Here is a 20,149-nt window from a genome sequence, read left to right on the forward strand (position 1 = left end):
GATCTCCATTTTATAGATAAAAAAACTAAATCACAGGGTAATTGACTTGTCCTAAATCATATAGCTAAGTAAATGGTAAAGCCATAATTTGAACTCATATAGGCTGGCACCAAAGTTCATGCTATATTTCATGGAGAAGATTAAATTATTTAATACACAGAAAGCACTTAGAACAGGGCCTAGCACATGGTATAAATTCAATAAAGCCTAGCTGTTATTATCAGTGGTAGTATAATGAACATATTAATTTGGTATCTTTCATGTTAAATTAGGGCACAGATTTTCACTAAATTAGATAAATTTTCACTTTGAGTTCGATCATAAATAATTTTTCATCCTACCATACAATGAATGTACAATATGCTATAGAATGATCCTGAAATAATTAGTTTTTATTTACCATATTTCTTTTACTCTTTCATAATTATATATAACACTATGAGCATTATCTTTGTGCATTAAGCTTTTCCCTCTTACTTTAGGTCATTTTATTTAGGATAGATTCCCGGAAGTAAAAATTATGTATTAAAGGATTTGAACATTTTTGTAGTTCTTTATACAAATCAGAAATTGCTTTCCAAAGGCATTATATTAAAACTATGTTTCAGAGTCTCAATAGCTTAATATTTACAATTGCTTTATAAAATTTATTTTCATTAATACTAGCATGCCTATAGGGCCTACACAAAATAAATCCCGTTTCTTTTCAATATGACAGACTTTCAAATATTTAAATTTTCAAAATGTATGCCTAATCAAGTTGTACTTCAATGCAACTTCTCAGTTCTCCTGCAGACATTCTTTCTCCATGCCGAACATCCCCAACTTTCCCAGCATCTTTTGTCTGACAAATTTACCAGACTCCTAACTATCTGAGTCATAGTCTCCTAAATACATTCCATTGTGCGTATGTCCCTCTTAATTTAGATATTTCAGACATGGCCTGACCAGCACAGAACACAGGAGGACTATCACTGCTTGACCAGGGCATCTATTTCCAGCACTGCAGACTAAAGTCACATTAGCATTTTTGGCACTAAAATAGGCTGTTGCTCATGTTTATGTGCTGTCATCTAAATCCCCCATGCCTTTTTCACATGAATTCCCATTAAGTGAGGGCTCCCACATCCTGCACTGATATAAATAATAGTATGCAGTTGAGCGAAGTTATTTATGTAGGTTCTAAGTAAACTTTAGTTCATTTATGTTTATTGTTCCAGAATGTTGAGATTCATCTGAATTCCTAAATCTGTATATTGATATACTTGATAAGTATTTTTTTCTTGCTCTGTCTTATGGTGCTGATTGATAACTACATTTATACTTTCTATATCTTCACTAAATTCATTAACAAAGTTGTCATCTGGCCGGGCGCAGTGGCTCATGCCTGTAATCCCAGCACTTTGGGAGGCCAAGGTGGGCGGATCACGTGGTCAAGAGACCGAGACTATCCTGGCCAACATGGTGAAACCCTGTCTTTACTAAAAATACAAAAATTAGCTGGGCGTGGTGGGGTGCACCTGTAGTCCCAGCTACTTGGGGGGGCTGAGGCAGGAGAATCGCTTGAACCCAGGAGGCGGAGGTTGCAGTGGGCCAAGGTCGTGCCACTGCACTCCGGCCTGGCAACAGAGCGAGACTCCGACTCAAAAAAAAAATAATAATAATAAAATAAAATAATAAATAAAGTTGTAATCTCACACAATCCCAAGTACAAAATCTTATAGTATGTAATTACAGTCCTTTGATTACTTGCAGCCAGAGTTTTTGGATAAAAGCAATAAATCAGCAGCTGTGGATCCACCCAAGTATCTTACTATTTACTTAAGTTATCCGATTCCTGAAGAGATCGTGGGAGACTTAAAAGACTTGTTGGAACAAAAATCAGTTGTGATTATATGTTTTTTCCATTAATTACTGTTAGAATGGTTTTATAATTCTGTCTAAAAGGAAAGTAAGTGATTTTAACCTGGATCTCATAAACTATCCTTATTTTCTAAGCACTTATAAACTAGCACATGCTAATATTAAATCTTATAATGATCCAATGTTTATATTTCCTGACTTCTCTATAAAATTATCAGTTCATCATCAGAAAAGGTCACTTATACTTCCACATGTGTTTTATAAGTTAATACAGTAGCAAACTTAGCCAATAATTATTGATTATTTCAGCACCCCAATAAAAAATATGATAAAGTAATGAAATAATAAAGCAAAATCTCTGAAATATCTCTCCTACATATACACACACATATACATGTATATACACACATATATGTATATACACACATGTATATACATATATGTATATTGTATATGTATGTGTGTGTGTGTATATATACTTTTTAATCCACATCAACATGCAAGAGGTAGGCTCTCTGCTTAGTTTACATAACATTAAATTACTAATAGCATGATTATTATCTGATTATGAGTGTTACTGTCAATTATCTTAAAATCAGTCATAAAACAACTCATATAAACTGTTTCTCAATGTTCAAAAATGTTTATTGATTTATTTAACTTCCAGGGTGCTTATTGGTTCTCCTTTAGTTGGCCAACCTGAAAACAGAACTGGAGATGTCTATAAGTGTCCAGTTGGGAGAGGTGAATCATTACCTTGCATAAAGTTGGATCTACCAGGTATGTAAAATAAAAAAATCTGCTTTTAGGCCAGGTGCGGTGAGTCACGCCTGTAATCCCAACACTTTAAGGGGTCAAGACAGGCATATCGTTTGAGCCCAGGAGTTTGAGACCAGCCTGGGCAACCTGACGAAACCTCGTCTCTACAAAATACACAAAAAAATAGCTGGATGGGGTGGTGCACTACTGTAGTCCCAGCTACTCAAGAGGATGAGGTGTGAGGATCGCTTGAGCCCAGGAGTTTGAGACTGCAGTGAATGGTAATTATGCCACTGCACTCCAGCCTGGGTGACAGAGTGAGACCCTGTCTCAAAAAAAAAAAAAAAAATCAGGTCTTAAATTTTGCCCAGTATTCTCACTGAAAACAGATTTTGGGTTGGGTGCAGTGTCTCACATCTGTAATCCCAGCACTTTGGGAGGCTGAGGCAGGTGGATCACCTGAGGTCGGGAGTTCAAGACCAGCCTGACCAACATGAAGAAACCCTGCCTCTACTAAAAATACAAAATTAGCTGGGTGTAGTGGCACATGCCTGTAATCCCAGCTACCTAGGAGGCTGAGGCAGGAGAACCTCTTGAACCCAGGAGGCGGAGGCTGTGAGGCAACATTGTGCCATTGCACTCCAGCCTGAGGAACAAGAGCAAAACTCCATCTCAAAAAAAAAAAAAAGAAAAGAAAACAGATTTTAATCAACTCAAGAAAGTATTAGAAGTAATCTATAATCATTTTTCATATAATCATTTATAATCTATCATCATTTTTCTATAATCATTTATCTTCCAGATCCACGTAGAATGCCATTTTGATTCCCTCTGTCCTTAATTTGCTTTAGAAAGTCATCAAGGAGCATACATAAATTAGAATATCTTACTAATTTTATAACTTTTAACTCCCTGCATTTTTCAGAATTCTTTCTAATTCAGTGGTAATGTGAAAGAACTTCTCCAAATAAACCTGCCCACCACATTCCCTCCACAAAATTTAACTTAGTGCCTGGTTTTCAAGAGGAAGTAGAATCAAAGGAATTGTAACAGATAAATTTAATTTTAAAAATAGAATCACACAAGATAAATTTACATTGAAATAGGTGTATTTGACAGAAATAGTTGGAACGTGACTGGAAAATTCCTATTAAAATTATCTAGAAATTAGAACCTTGTCAATGTTCTATACAATATTACATACTATGGAAATGATTTATAGCCCCACAAGTTTATTTAACATATTGTATTTTTCAGCTCTCCTTTTTTTTGAATTTTCTATTTGTTTGCTATTATGAACTTTTTTTCCTTACATGCATAAGCCTACTTATAATAGCTGCTTTAATATCATTGCCTGATAATTCCAACATCTGGAATATCTCAACATCACTTTCCATTTATTACCTTTCCTTGAGGTTGCGTCACATTTTCCTGTCTTGTCTTGTGGGTAGTAATTTTGGATCATAACCTGGATTATATTTTTGAATTACAGGTATGGAGATTCTAGAGTCTGTTATATGCCTGTGAATAGTCTTAACTTTTTTTATTAGCAGGAAATTTACTTGGCTCAACTCAATTTCCAAGCATTGACTTTCTTGCAATGACAAGTAGTTAAAATCTTTATTCAGGTTTTATTTCAGCTGGACTATTTGAAATATACTTTGCACATTTACTATTCAAGGCATCTAGTTATTTGGATAAAATATATATGCATATTATAGAACTGTTGTTTTGTGGCTCTTTTTCTAAGATATACTACTCTCCTCCTCACTTTGCAGCTGCTGCCATTGCCCCTAATCTCTGTTCTCTTTTTATTCAATACAGTAAGACTAGGAGTTCTATTTGAGTTTTAGCCACTGACTAGGGCCTTTCCTAGGTTAGGGGTGGATTAGGGGTTGGGGACAAAAACAAAACAAAATATAAAAACATGAAACTAATTTAGTGCCAGTATCTTCTTCCAAGTATGTATTCCCCTTCATTTTCTGCCACCTTTCTAGTGCCTTCAGGTGATTGTTTCATGTATATTTTTTTAATTCTTCCTAGAATTTATAGTTGTGATTTGAAGAGGAGCTGTTTTGATAGGAGTTACTCCTCCCTTACTGGAAATTGGAATAGTTTTAAAATTAGGCTAGAGATTTTAGCCACATCAAGTACAGTAGGGAAGTTTCCACTGTAGTCCCTAATTGTCCCAGGAATGCTTTTCCTGGGTCAGGCTTTGTATATAAAACTCTTATCCAGATTATACAAGATCAATGCATACAATCGCCTAGCTCTAGGTGCTTTCAAAGCAAACCAGACTAAACTCTTGGACAAAGGCCATTGCTCAGATCAGGAAGTCCAACTGACCATTCCAGAATCTCTGCTTCCATTCTCCACTTTAAATCCACATACAGTCTTAACGTGAAAACAACTTCTGGAACAAACGGTGAGACAAATCTTTCTCAACCTGAGTTTTGCCTCTTTCTAATATTCCACTCTACTAAGCAGATTTAGAAGTTTTTGTTTTTCCTGTTCAGTCTTTTTTTCTTTTTCTTTTTAGTGTGAGAATGTGGAACTTCTTGCCAATATTGTCAGGTGGCATGCTTCATGCTTCAGGACCCAACATTCCCTTCAGAATGTCAAATGTAGTCTCTTTACTGTGTTTCCTTTATCAAAACTTTCTGGACACTGCTCTAATAGTCCTCTAGTTTCCTTCGTCACCCAAAGGATGTCCTCATGATTTTGGAAGTCATGGTCAAAAAACTGGTGTTTGAGTTTTCTTTTCTGATCTTCTCCCCATTTCCCCTTTTCTTGCCAAAAATCATGTTTCATCACTGGTCATTTATAAAAAAGTTACAAGATTACATTATATCTACAGTATTATGAGATTAAAAACTTTGTTTTAATTAGCAAGAACGTGCAAAAAGCAATCCCACATTCTCATTGCCCTGCTAGTTCTGCGTTCTTTCACAGTTCAGCAAAACTATCTGAAATAGTTTCTGGGACATGAGCCAACTCTTCAGCCTTAGCTTGTTCATTATATTCCTTAAGAAGACTTGGAAGACTAATTAGTTGAACCAAAAGAAGAATGTGCTATGATATGAGCAAAACAAATAAAATGTCTTAATGAGGAATGCTTAAAATTTCACTTTGTGAAACTTTTTCTCCCTCATAAAATTTCGTTCTATTTTTAGTTAATACATCAATTCCCAATGTCACAGAAGTAAAGGAGAACATGACATTTGGATCAACTTTAGTCACCAACCCAAACGGAGGATTTCTGGTAAGAATGGAGAGAATGATATTTATTGACAACAGATATGCTATCATTTTAAGTCTTTGTAAGATCTGTTATATAATTTTCAGTCTAATGATTTCTAATTTTAAAACAATTTTTTAAAGGCATGTGGGCCCTTATATGCCTATAGATGTGGACATTTGCATTACACAACTGGAATCTGTTCTGACGTCAGCCCCACATTTCAAGTCGTGAATTCCATTGCCCCTGTACGAGGTACAGATTTTATGCAATGTTTTGCATGTTTGAAAAGCCTATGCAATGAATGAGACATATGTATACAAAGGAGCATACCAAAAAGCTTAAAGTATTTTCTTAGCTACCAGCATTACCAATTTAGGTAAATGCTTGCTTTGCCAGTATATAACAAAATCTGACTGCTATTTTTGGAATTGATGTTAGTGTAAATAACTTTACAAAGTCATTTTTAAACATCATAGATAAAGCTGTCATGCTGCTTATATTTAAAGAATGAGTCTCTTTGAAGAAAGAAGTAACTTCATTTGAGATATGCGCAAAAACTGTTTTATAAAAACTGTTATATAAAATTCATATTGAGAAAATTTGCAAAGATAACTCTCATACAATATTAAGTAAAATTCAGTAGGTATGAATTTTACCCCACACCAATTGTTATTGAAAGCAATGAATATTTTTATCACCTTTACTTTTTCTAAAACTAGTTTTTATTGCTAAAGCAATGTATCTACTTTGGAGAACATCAGTTCATCTTTTAAAGCGAACTTCTTTCAGCCATGAAAGCACTTCATATGCCTCTGAAAAAAATAGATTCCAAATTTGCACAGTTGACTCCTTTTATTGCAGAATGCAGCACTCAACTGGACATAGTCATAGTGCTGGATGGTTCCAACAGTATTTACCCATGGGACAGTGTTACAGCTTTTTTAAATGACCTTCTTGAAAGAATGGATATTGGTCCTAAACAGACACAGGTATGTGACTTTGTGTTTTGATTTCTGTTGTTCTAGAGATAAAAATGCACAAATTTTTAATAAAACCAAATATTCTGAAAGCAAATTAATTAATAAAACTAAAGTTGAGAATGAATTTTATATCCATTTTCCTGTTCTTATTTCTGATTAAAAGGACATTAGTTTAAGCTGTATTTTTTTCTTTTTTCCTTTTTTTTTTTAGACAGAGTCTCACTCTGTTGCCCAGGCTGAAGTGCAGTGGTGCAGTCTCTGCTCACTGCAACCTTCACCTCCCAGGCTCAAGCAATTCATATTTCTCAGCCTCTCAAGAAGCTGGAATTACAGGCATGTGCCACCACACCTGGCTCATTTTTTAAATTTGTAATAGAGATGGGGTTTCATCATGTTGGCCAGGCTGGTCTCAAACTCCTAGCCTCTGGTTGATCCACCTGTCTCTGCCTCTCAAAGCATTGGTATTGCAGGTGTGAGCCACTGTGCCCAATCTAAGCTGTGTTATTTTCTAAACAGAAAATATTATGAAAGCTGCCATTTTTAATGCACTTGAAAAATAACTCCTATAGATTTCTATAAACTCATATTTTAATTCTTACTTAAAATGGATATAGCCACTTTTGGTAATATCAGAGCCGGGTGTCACAGTTTGTAGAAACCAATCTGACATCCCAAAGAACCCATCACCTTATAATCTCTCTTCTCATATTATATAAATAAGTTAGTAGCTGACCAGAGGATACTACTTAAAGCCTGTTGTTCTCTCTGTTAATAAGTTCTTTTCCCTAAGTTAAAAGCAAATGCCCCTGGCTATCTCTGCATAAAATCAAATAGTTGTTTGTTTATCCCCCCAATTAATATCTATTTCTAAACACATCTCCTTTATTGCCACTAAATGAGTGGAACTTCTCACACAGCTTTTCCACTTTAGATACTGAGTTTAATTTAATTACATTTAATTAAATACATTTGACTGATTTAATGTTTATTAAACTTATATGGGCATATATATTAAAATACAGAGCAGACATAATGGATAACAGGGAAATAAAATGTTAAAATGAAGTCAATGCCTCAGGTCAGGAATTAGCCCTAGAATCAGAGCCTAAAAGGTTGTTGTATGGTTTGGAGGCTGTGGAGAGCATAGGAGACTTTTAGATTATAGTACTGCAATCAGTACAGTGATCTTCCTTTTTTTTTTTTTTTTTTTTTTTCTGAGGGCTTTACTTTGGGAGAAGTTTCTGAGGCACTGAAAAAGCGATCTGACTGCGTTAATGTTTGCCACACCTACCTTAAATTTGGAACATAATACATGCACATATATATACATACATGTGTCTTCATGTGTCTGTGTATATTTATGTCTCTCTTAATATTTTAATATCTATGTATATACAATTTTCTAAAAGGATGGTGGTTGAAAATTTCAAAGTTGAACTCAAACCTCAAAGTGAAATGTATTGCTGCATTCCAAGGCCGAATAGGTCTCTGTAGAGAGCGAGTGGAAGGGTAAGGTTATATATATCCTACTGGACGATAGAGAACTGATTGAAATCAGTGTAAAATCATTAAAAATGAAATGGGCTTTTATGTATCACAAAATGTAATTTTCCCTGGGAGTGACTTATTTGCAATTGACCTTCTCAAGTGAAATTACTAGTGGACGGTAGGGGACCTTTTTATCCCTTCTTGCTTCGGAGTACAGGGCAGCCTGCATCTCAACAGACCCGCCCCAGGATGCGACTTGCTCTTCCTTCTGGCACCTGTTCCGCATGGACCTCCTTTTTTCCCTTCTGAGGACCACTCTTCCTTCCTCCTTTCCTCGCTTCCCCTATCCCTTCTCTCTTTGGCCAATAAGATAGCATAGAGTCATAAGATTAAAGCTGGAAAGAATCTTAAAGGTCATTTGGCCCCAAACCTCAATTTATGAAGGAGACACGAGAGGCTGACTTGTTTAAGGTCTTTCTGCTTGCTGATGGCAGATCAGAACACACACAGCTCTCTAATTGTAGCCCGGTTTGTTGTTGTTGTTGTTGTTGTTTTTCTTTCTGAGGGCTCTACTTCTAGAGAAGCTTCAGAGCCGGTACCATCTAATGCCCCTAAATAGTAGATTTCAATCCCTTTCCATTTCATGAGGATGACTGTCCTCATCCTTCCTCAGGCAGCTTCTTGGCTGAAACCGTGCTAGGCTTGGCAATGCCTCACTGCCTGCACTAACATACCTTAAATGAAATGGCTTGTGTTCCCGCTTTCTCCACTTTTGCCCATGATGTGCTTTCTCTCCTTCTTCTTGTTTTGTCCATCCCATTTGATCTTCTTATCTAATTTTTTCCTTCCAAAGCTAATAACATTCTTGAAATATTTTTTAAAATTTATTATACAGCCATCTAAATATTTTATTTTACCTTTAAATTCACTTATGTATATTACTCTAAAAAATTAATTTCTTTGTAGCTATTTGTGAAAATCAGTGCAGCTGTGACATGTTTGAAGTTGGTCCACAACTTTAGAAAGAAAATCCATACGGCTCTTTTAGAATAATAATCATAGCTTCTGTGAAGATCCATGCCAGTGACTCCATTTTGTAAAGAAATAAATAACAGTCAATCGCTTATATGCTCAACCTATTCTGCAATTTTGATGCTTTTCAGTTAGAACTATAATTAATTTACGTTTCTGTGTTGCGAGTCCTAAAAGAGGACTGTTCTGCCTGTCCACCAGGGAATTCTAGCCTGCCAGGGTGGGCAACATGAAGTTATATGTATTTTCTGGAGGGAACAATGGCTCTATTCAGACAAATGCAGGAGGGCCCTTGGGGTCCAGATGCTACCAGTGAATGGGAGGAAAATGAACTTACCCTGAGGCAGAAGAGTTCAGTTCCATTTACCAAGATCCAGGACCTCAATCCACAGAGAAGAATATTTCTGAATGAAGCACTCTGCACAGTGTCATTTACAGTATCTTCTGACTTCGTCCAAGGGAACCTGATCTTTAAAGAGAGAAGCTGATTATATTTCCGAATTTTTATGACACATCTTGCTTTCATCATTGATTGTGGAGCTTAACCATATACATTCATTCATTTATTCAGATGTATGTACTAAGGGCTTACTATGTTCCAAGCTCTATGATATAGCTTGGGTAATAGTGGGGAAGATTACAGACAAGGCTGCTGCCTTAATGGTGCTTCTGTCTAATGCAATGTTTCTCCAATTATGGCTCATGGAATTTCTGCTTCCAAATCACTGGGATGCTTGAACTATACCCCAAATTTTCAAAATCAGAATTTCTGAGGGTGGGGCTATAGGGCCTGCATTATATACAAGCAACCCATATGATTCTTTTTTGTTTGTTTGTTTGTTTGACAAGGAGTTCCACTCTTGCCACCCAGGCTGGAGTGCAATGGTGCGATCTTGGCTCACTGCAGCCTCCACCTTCCGGGTTCAAGCAATTCTCGTGCCTCAGCCTTCCAAGTAGCTGGGATTACAGGCATGTGCTACCATGCCCAACTAATTTTTGTATTTTTTAGTAGAGACAGGGTTTTGCCATGTTGGCCAGGCTGGTCTTGAACTCCCGACCACAGATGATCCGCGTGCCTCGGCCTCCCAAGGTGCTGGGATTACAGGCTTGAGCCACTGTGCCTGGCCCCATATGATTCTTAAACAGATTAAAGTTTGAGAAACACTGGACTAAGGCATAATTATTACATTAGTGTGCGTGTGTGCGTCTGTCTGTCTATCTGTGTTTGCTGCATACTGTAGATAATAGGCACCTCAAGAGCAAAGGCTGCATCATCTTCTTATCTTCGTCAGTGGCCAGCCCAGTGGTTTACTGTAGCATAGTAAGCCCTTAATGAGCACTTGTTGAGTAAATGTTTGTATCATAATGAGTCCAGTTTTGTATTTTTCTCTGATTATTGAACATTTAATGAGTCTTTTTTCTATAACTGGTATTTTAAAATTATTTTAAGTATATTACTTTCTACTTTATTCTCTAGTGTTCAGTCTTTTCTAATCTTTTTTTTCTATTTTGGCTTCTGTTTTATCAGTGACTAAATTCATAAATAATTCTCTAAAATAAAGAGATTGGAAAGGACATATTTACCAAGGCATTGCTTTTGCTAAATCACATTTAATAGGGTTTTAAGTATAATGCATGTAAACTCTTTTTAAAGTTTGATTATCTTTCAGTGGATTCAGAAAAGAAATCCTGTCATAGAAAATTTGGAAAGACATTTCCTCTTCAAAGAAAATACGTGCTGAAAAGCATGCTTATCTTTCATGTAGTCTTACAGTAATTCTTTCCAGAAACAGTTTGTTTGCTTGACATTTCTTTTTCTTGATTGGTTGCTAATGTAATTTAAATCAATTTGATTTTTTTTTGTTTGTATTTAGTTTTATTTGTTTCTTTTAATGAAAGCATTCAATTCCACCCTATGATTGGCAGAATTAGCTTCTAGAATGTATTCTCCCCTTTATGTATTCTCTCTATCTCTGTTTCTGAAAGGAACAGATATAAGAATGAATTGTGAGAAAGATTACCCAGAGTAGGGTGCAAAAGATAGAAAGCTAAGAGCCGGACAGAGAACTTTTAGACTCCTCATCCATACCAAATTTCTAAAAGACTACGAATGTAGTTTATTAGATTTGTAGAGAGGATTTCTCTGTAGAAAGAGCCTACTCAGAAAGGCTTCAGTGGGGTCATACACATCTTGGTATGTGTATACTGGAGTTGGGACACATAGTTGATTGACTAATGCCTAACTCCTGTCTGAATTGTCAGAGCATGACAGCAGCTGTTACGTCTAGCTGCTGACAGGGAAGTCGGAGCAGAGGTCACTGCACTGGAGTCAGCCTGCATCCCCAGAGATTGTTAGAATGCATGTGTTTTCCCAGGATTGGCATGGGTACTCAAAAGCAAGAGCCAGCGTGAGGTCATGTCAGAGCCTGTCCTTAGGGATTACTGGAAGTGAGTGGCTGCCTCTGCAGAGAACGCAGAAGATCTCTGTAATTCTTAGGGACTGAGGCAGTGGGATGCATTCACTCAGGGCAAGGGTGTAGGTGAGACATCTCAGTGAAGGGAGTTCTCCAAAGAACCCTTGAAAAAGTTGTACATACCTATTAGGACCTGATTCATCTTAGGATAACACCAATGCAGTAATAATTTCCCTATCCTTATTTATCTTCCCTACCTCTGTCCCTGGAAGGTCAGAAATCACAGTTAGCACTCTAAGTGAAAACAAGTACGGAAACAAATAAAAGCCAGTCATGCATCTTTCTCAACTACAGGCTTCTTACCTCATGTAAGCCCTTAGTAGAAGTAGGAGACAAGATTTAACTACAAATGCGCTTTGATGTTTCGCCTTGTTGCTTTTAATTTAGACAGAACCATATGAAAGTATTGCTATTTGATCTTTTTTTTTTCCAACGTACAAATACAGCAATTTCATTTGGTACAACCTAAATTAAAATATATAACTTTTTAAATTAACAGACATTTTAAAACTAAGAATAAAAAAAATCATAAGATATTTATCTTTCCATCTAGGGATAGCAAAATACTTCACTTTAAATAAATTTTGAAGGGCTGGTGGGCCACAAATAAAGGTTATATTCTAATTACACCTCCTGTATTTTTGTTTGCTGTATTGATTAGTTACACATTTGGTACAATAGATATAGATTGAATATGATTGCTATTCTCTGCAGTCATAGATTTGTCATTTAGTAATTACAAGCAATAAAAGGCAGAGTCAAAGATATGGAATATTTCTCAAAGTAACTCTTACCTCCAAAAAACAAAAATAAAAAAAAAGAAAAGGAAAGGGGGAAGGAAAGGAAGGAAGGAAGGAAGGAAGGAAGGAAGGAAGGAAGGAAGGAAGGAAGGAAACAAACTTACATTAAGTTTTCCATGTGACAATTTAGTATGTATTAGGGAAATACAACACAACGATGGAAGCATTCACTCTAAAGAGTTACTCAAAATCCATTCTATGTTTCTGTGTGGCCCAATTAAGACTTTTGCAAGCATAGTCAAGGAATTTTTGTCAACCAATTTTTTACCCAAGGCAGAGTAAAGGCTATAAAATTACCTTTTAAAAATAACCTATAAAAACAAACCTGAAACACTGAGCTTGCCATAAAAGATATGATGGTATAAACATTATGGAGGTCTTATTGATCCTCAATACCTAAACATAACATTGCTTTTAATAATAAATGAAGATAATATAAATATGTCAAATAAGAGTGCATTACCCTAAATAAAACCAGTAAATTGTGAGGCTTGATATAAAAGTGAAATATACTAATGGAACAATGTCGAGATTGTTCACATCAAAAGTGTAGCATAGCATTAAACCAAGCAAAATGAAAGAGAGAAATTAAATTTTAGGAATATTATTTATCTTTCTTTTTACTGCTGATTTTATGGCCATTTCCCTAGAAGCCTTAAATCTGGGGCCTGATTCATTGTAGGTCTGAAAAGAAGCCTGAGGGAACCATGCAGCCATACCTTTGTCAGTCTGCCTACAGTTTCCGAATCTGGGGTGGGGAATGGGGTGAATGTTCTCTCTCACTAGCCTCTAGTCTCCATTCTCCCACCCCTCCAGCCATCAGGCACTAGAATAATCATTCCAAAGTAAGTTCAGAACATTTCCCTAATAACAAACAACAAACAAACAAACAAATAACTCCTCTTGTTGCCTGCTAAATAATATCCAAGCTCTCTAGTGGACTGACTGGCATCTGACCACCTGGCCCAGCCATTTCTCATGCATCCTGCTTCCCCTTACACCCGCCTCAGTCCTTTTTTTTGGGGGGGGGTGGGGGGGCAGATGGAGTTTTGCTCATGATCTCAGCTCACTGCAACCTCCGCCTCCCGGGTTCAAGCTATTCTCCTGCCTCAGCCTCCCAAGTAGCTTACCCTTCAGCCATTCCTGGGCCCTTGCCTTCCTTGTTCACGAAGTGCTGTGCTCTTGTTACTTGCTTTTCCTGTGATTCCCTGCTCCATCTCAAGCGCTGTATTCTAGGAGAACTTCAAATGTCACTTTCTCTGTAATTTTCTATGATTATCCTACCCACTCTTCTTGAGAAAAATGCCTTCCTCTCCTATGTTCCCATAGCAGCTGCAACCGTGAGAGCATATTTCCTTACTGCTCTTATCACTCAGTAGCATTGCTCTTTGTTTTTTGGGTCTGTCTCTCCTAGTAGACTATGAATTACATGACGACAGAATTGTGCCTTAATCTTTTCATTTATGGAAGATAGTCTAGGGTTTTATGTATTCCTAGCACATGACATGAGCCATTTATGTTGAAAAAATGGGAGTTTTTGAATTTTCACCTTCTCATGTATAAAATTGTTGTTTTAGTGACCTCTTTCCCTTACTTTGCTTCATAAAGTCATATTGATCCACTGAGCTGGAAGGTACTTGCTTATGGGGGATTCCCCTGGACAACCCTTTACATTGTATTTCAGTCTTTTCTTTGAAGGTATTTACCCACCTAGCCCCATTCCCCTCAGCCCTAATTTCTCCTATAGCCCTTGCCCTTCTCCACAAACACAGTGAATTAACTTTGTTTTAACCTCTTCTATCTTTGCATTTTTGAGCCTACGTCGCTTTCATTGTAGCATCTTCCATGAAGCAAGAGTCCAGATAAAGATACCCTTTTTCTAGAACTTGTATCTATTATCTATCAACTTTATTATGTTTCTGAACACTTGTTTCCTTAGGAAATGATCATCTACCTATAAATCAGTCCTATTTATATGCCTCTTTATAATGACAAAATGTTAAACCTAGCCTCTGCTAACATAGCTTCAGAATGGTTTGTGCTAACAGTTAACTGGGATTGTATCCTGTATTATCACTACATTCGTATCCTGACTTAGTCACACTGGAAGCATGTTGTAGGGTAGGGCTTTGTACCATAGTTTGATAAAAGGAAATATACATTGGCCAGACATAAAGCCTGAGCTCTTTTCATATTAGGCAATTGTGCATCTTACAGGAACACACAAAAAAACCTCATTGTTTCACCTTGTCCTTACTTCCCTAAAGAAACCATTGACTTGGTAATATTAGTTACTGAATGAAAGCCCAGAAACTTAGCTTAGGCTGGGCATTAAAATTTGGGTGCTGGTGTAACACTGACTTAACAAGATAGATATAGAAGATAATATATAGAAGGTAATAATATAATTATTAATTAATAGATAACTCCATTTCTTCATAACTCTTTGACTAAATATACTTATCCTGATTGACTTTCTGTTGCCATAACAAAATACCCAAGACTAGATAATCTGAAAAAAAAGAAAAAAAAAAAAAAAAAAAAAAAGGTAGATTATTTAGCTCATGATTCTGGAGGCTGGGAGGGCCAAGATAGGGTGGCTGCAGCTGTTCAGCTTCTGATGAGGGCCTCGCACTTGTGTCATAACATGGTGGAGAAACAGGAAAGGAAGCAGCCATGTGCAAAAAGACCAAACACAAGAGGCAGCCTCGCTTTGTAACAAGCTGCTCTCTTGCAGTAACTAACCCAGTCCCACAAGAGTGAGAACTCACTCCTGTGATAAAGTCCCTCTTGACTCCTTTTTTGCCTCTTAAAGGCACCACCTCCCAACACCACTCCATTGGAGACCAAGAATCAATATGAGTTTTGGTGTCTTGGTGGGGACAAACCATATTCAAGCTGTAGCAGAAATTCATAGCTACTTTAGACACTTCTTTTTCCTCAACACTCATCATTTAAGATATTTGTTAAAATCTTAAACATGACTTTCAGTTTCATAAGAGACTAATCCAAAAGGCCCTCCTTTCAGTGTTTTCTGATAGTGTCCTTCCTTTCATTTTCTCACACTCAACTTTTCTCCCTCTTTCTTCTCGGCCCCCAAAAGAAATGAAGTCATTGGATAATTAATTTGCTTTAATTGAGCAGATATTTATAAAGTGTCTGGATGATCAAGTATTATGCTAGGTGTCAAGAGCAATGAAAAAAAATCACTGAAATGTTGTTCCTGATCTCAAAATCTTCCAACTTAGAAATGAGGTAAAATCATATATTGGGACAGCTACAATGCATGATGGTACATCATAAATATAATGAAGGTGAATTTAAAACACAGAACAACTAGTTGATCTTGATAAGTAAGTAACTCTTACTGTAGAACAATGTTTCCCAGTCTGAGGTGTTGAATATGATCCTCATAAAAAATATTACTTTAAATAAGAATAAAATATACCAGGTCTTCCAATTAGTAATCCACAATGCATGTTTTTAAAGACTCTTAGAAAACTTTTGAAAGAATTTGCTTATAAGTCTAAATAGAACATGTATGGATAGGAGTGAGAGAAAACCTTACTGTTTTGCACCATTTGCAATTTGTGACAGTTTTCATAGTGATAGGAGAAAGGTAGAGATGAGGAGGAGTCTGCTGTAAAGATATATCTTTAACTTTATTTTACTCATTATCTTCCAAGATTATTTGACCATAGAATTCTTTTTTTAAATCAAACTTAGCAACATACAAAGGGATGCTAGTATTCCACCCCCCAAAAAAGTGAGTGGATATTTGTGTGGGGGCTTACCTGAAGACATGATTGTAAATCTCATATTTAAGTGGAATGTTCTAATAAATGTTACAACCCTCTTGTTCATGTGACAAAATTCATAGCCACTTGTGTACCTGATTTATGCCACAGCCTGAATCGGCCTTTAGGTCTCCTTGGCCTTGGATTGTAATTATCTACCCATCTATTTATTGTGTTCTACTTAATCAAGAGGTTTAAACCACAACTCCCTAGGAGGTAAATGTATCCTTTCCAGTTGTCTGTGAAAAGGAATTTTCCTTCTGCATGTGACTCCTTATCCCCCGTGATATTATAAGAGACTGTTCTTTCTGTATTCATCTACTCTTTTACTGATATCATAAATTGCTCTTTACAATCTCTGGGAAAGAATGTCCACATTTAACCCGGTTGCACCTTTTAGCTGTCATCCCTGCATACCCATTTCTATTCATCAAAATGCCTAGAATATTTCCACCTCCATTATTTGTTGTCGCCAGCTCTCTATCCAACTTCCACCATCTGACTTTTGTATCATTCCAACGTAATTGGCTACTTCAAGTCAAATATTACGACTGTTTTTTTTTCTTTTTCCTCTCAATTTCTAGGATGACTTAAACTCCTTTAATTATCATCTTTGACGTATTTTCCAGGCTGAAGGCCACTTTGTTTCCTTCCATAGTACTTTCATAATCTCTTGGCTATTTTTGAGCTGGTTTTCACATTCAGGAAGCTGAATCCTTCTTCTTCCTTGAGGATTTTCATGTGGGAGAGAATAAATATGCTTGTGATTTTCTCTCCTCTTGCTTCCTCACAATGTTCATCACTTGGCTCACTTTTTAACTTGCTATTTAATTCTCATACTTTATTTGATTCTGCTACATACATTTACATTATGCTTGTTTTATTAGCCTTAAATTATAAGCTAAGGTGAAATGGAAACTATCTCTGTTGAATTGAATCTCACCAATATTCAGCACAACATTACATTTGTTTGTTTTGTGATTTGACCCTTTCTCTGTAATGAAAATTAATACTAGGTTAGTGCCAAAGTAATTGCGGTTTTGCCATTGCTTTTAATAAATGGTACCCTTTTCTGGGGAAGACTCACAGCAGACCTTACTCTATCTGGTTCCTAAGAAAACAAGCACCCCAGTATCAGCCAGGGACCTACACTGAATGTCATTTCCCTGAGACTTGACTTTTTCCACTGCTCCCTCTTCACATTTCCCAGACTTCGTTGTATCTCTCTTTTTCTGCTTATCATTATTTCCCTGCTATCTCGGTTTTCCATTTGCTTATGCGAAATGTTACAGTCATCTAGTAAGAATGTCTTAGGGTCAGCTGTGAGCAAAGCAAAACAGCAGTGAAGGATAAGAGAATATCAAAAGCCATGACATAGTCCATACTCTTTACCCCTGCCTGTCCCTATAAAGTTAGGATGTACTTGGGAAGATATAGTGTGCACTCCAACAGTTGAGAAGAATGCAATACTCACAGACAAGTTTGCTTCAGAGTTCCAAGAAGGGGAAGCTCAATATGGGCTACCTTGGCAACAAGGTAAGAAAAGTTTTGCAGACAGAGTGGAACTGGAATTAAATCTTACAGGATTAGCTTAGTAGGAGGGACAAAGAAGAGCATTTGGTAGGAGTGGAATTCATACTGGGGAGTCCTGAAGATGAGGGTGAATGGAGAATTTAGCATTGGAATATTGAGGGACTGAAGGTCAAGAGGAGAAAACTGGATTTTAACATGTGGACCTAGTATTTCAAGGAGTAGCTTGAAGTTTTATCTATTTTTTAAAAATTAGAATAAAAATCTATCTTTTAAAGTATATTTTGAAGTCATTGATACAGCAACGGAGAGTTATTGGAGGTTTTTGAACAAGTACATTATAGGATGAAAGCAGAGTTTCAGGACAGTTAGTCTGCCAGGAATATGTAGAAGGATTTGAAGAGAGTGGAAATGAAGAGAGGGAGATCAGCAGCAAAGAGACTGACCATTGCCACGGTCCAAGTTCAAAGCAATGATGTCTGGCCTGAGCTAAGGTAATGAGGTAGGAGGCGAGACTTGACTCTGGAGTTGGGCTCCAACACCAGATCAAATTGAGAACTAGCTAAAACAGGGATGAGGCAGAAGATGCCTTCCATAAACAAGCCCACCAGGGTGCCATGTTAGTTTGCCATTGCCATGGCAACAACCAGGAGTTACTGTCCCATTCCATGGCAATGACCCAAGGACTCAAAAGTTATTACTCCTTCCCTAGAAAGTTCTGCATACACCACCTCTTAATGTACATGTGATTAAAGTTAAGTATAAATATAACTGCAAAACTGCCCTGAACTGCTCCTCTCTACCTGTGAGGTAGCCCTGCCTGGCAGGAGCAGTCACGGAGCTGTAAGGCCACCAGAGCTGTAATGCTGCAGCTTCAAGATAAAGCTGTTTTCTTCCACCTCTGGCTTGCCCTTGAATTCTTTCCTGAGCAAAGCCAAGAACCCTTGTGGGCTGAGACCCATTTTGGGGCTCACCTGTCCTGCATGAGTAGGAAATGCAGGGACACAGTTGACAGCTGCCTTAGGTCCAGCTCCCAGAAGCAAACCCTGAGAGGACGATTCACATGATAGTGATTTATTTGTGAGGAAGCATTTCCAACAGAAAGTAGTTGAAGAATTGGGGAAGCAAAACAAGGTATCAACAGAGGACAAAGGAAAGTGTAATTTCCAGTGGAATCCAGGCGTCAGCTTGATCTGGAAGGGGAGTTTCTACTTGAGTCAAGGGGCTGACTTCTCATTCCCTGCACTCAGCATTGCCTGTGGATCAGGGTGATGGGGAGCTGGGGAGGGCGGGGGACTCCCAGACACTCCTGGTTTTTTCAGTCTTTGGGGTAAAGCAGTCTAGTAGCCCAAGTGCAGTCATCTGAAGAGAGTCTCAGGTAGCGTTGTTAGAAGCAAAGTATCCAGAGCAGATAAGGGAATAGGCAGTTATAACTCATCTTATATTTTAAGATTTACAAAGAATAAGCTTTGAGGAGCCAGGCACATATTGGAGGTGGATAGATGGATGGTAGAGATGTAAAATTTAAAGCACTGATTTCTGACTTACCAATGTTCTGAGTTTTTTACTATTCCTAGTGTGAAGATAATTTTTCTGGATAATCCAATGGTTCACAGTAGGTTCTTTAGGCTATGTAAAGTGTGTTGTAAATGTAAAGTATTAACACACATGTGGCACAAAGCAGTCTTGTTAAGTTGGCATCTCTTCAACTCCTCTCATGTGAGCTCATCCCCACATGTAAGTGAGATAACCCTTTTTCCCAAGGAGTTGGCAGTTTACGACAATTAGATTAAAACCAATAAATGAGAACAACGTGCACTCATTAGTCAAAAATAGTAGTAGTGTTTGGCAGTGCTCAAATGTGCAACCTCCTTTGAGATTCATGGTCATTCCTTTAAAAGGAGACCAGGTTACAAGTTGTGTGACTTGCGTCTAGCAGCATTCAAAGCCACAGAAGCATATACAGAGGAGGAGATAATTGGATTTAACCGGAGTTGGAAGTTAGCCAAGTGAGTCAATGGAGGGGAAAAAAGGTTAAAGTAGTTAAATGTTTGCAAATAAATGATTATAGTGATTGGACCATGGAATCTAGTCTAAGTACCAAAAAAAAAAAAAATGGCAGTATTAATGAATTAGTTGGAGGTCTTGATGTGGTCAGGGAATTAGTGAAATGAGTCAAAGTTAA

General features: G+C 37.2%; 1 protein-coding gene across 1 annotated transcript in view; it reads left to right on the forward strand.

The window, feature by feature from the left end:
- ITGA1 (integrin subunit alpha 1) overlaps positions 1 to 20,149 on the forward strand; it is a 170,855-nt gene that overhangs the window by 74,051 nt on the left and 76,655 nt on the right. The window contains exons 3-6 of the mRNA XM_003276516.4: positions 2,531 to 2,643; positions 5,796 to 5,884; positions 6,004 to 6,115; positions 6,725 to 6,852. Of these exons, the coding sequence (XP_003276564.2) occupies positions 2,531 to 2,643; positions 5,796 to 5,884; positions 6,004 to 6,115; positions 6,725 to 6,852 (442 nt within the window). The remainder of the gene's footprint in view (positions 1 to 2,530; positions 2,644 to 5,795; positions 5,885 to 6,003; positions 6,116 to 6,724; positions 6,853 to 20,149) is intronic.

This window comes from Nomascus leucogenys, chromosome 7b (assembly GCF_006542625.1).
Source record: "Nomascus leucogenys isolate Asia chromosome 7b, Asia_NLE_v1, whole genome shotgun sequence".
Lineage (NCBI taxonomy): Eukaryota > Metazoa > Chordata > Mammalia > Primates > Hylobatidae > Nomascus > Nomascus leucogenys.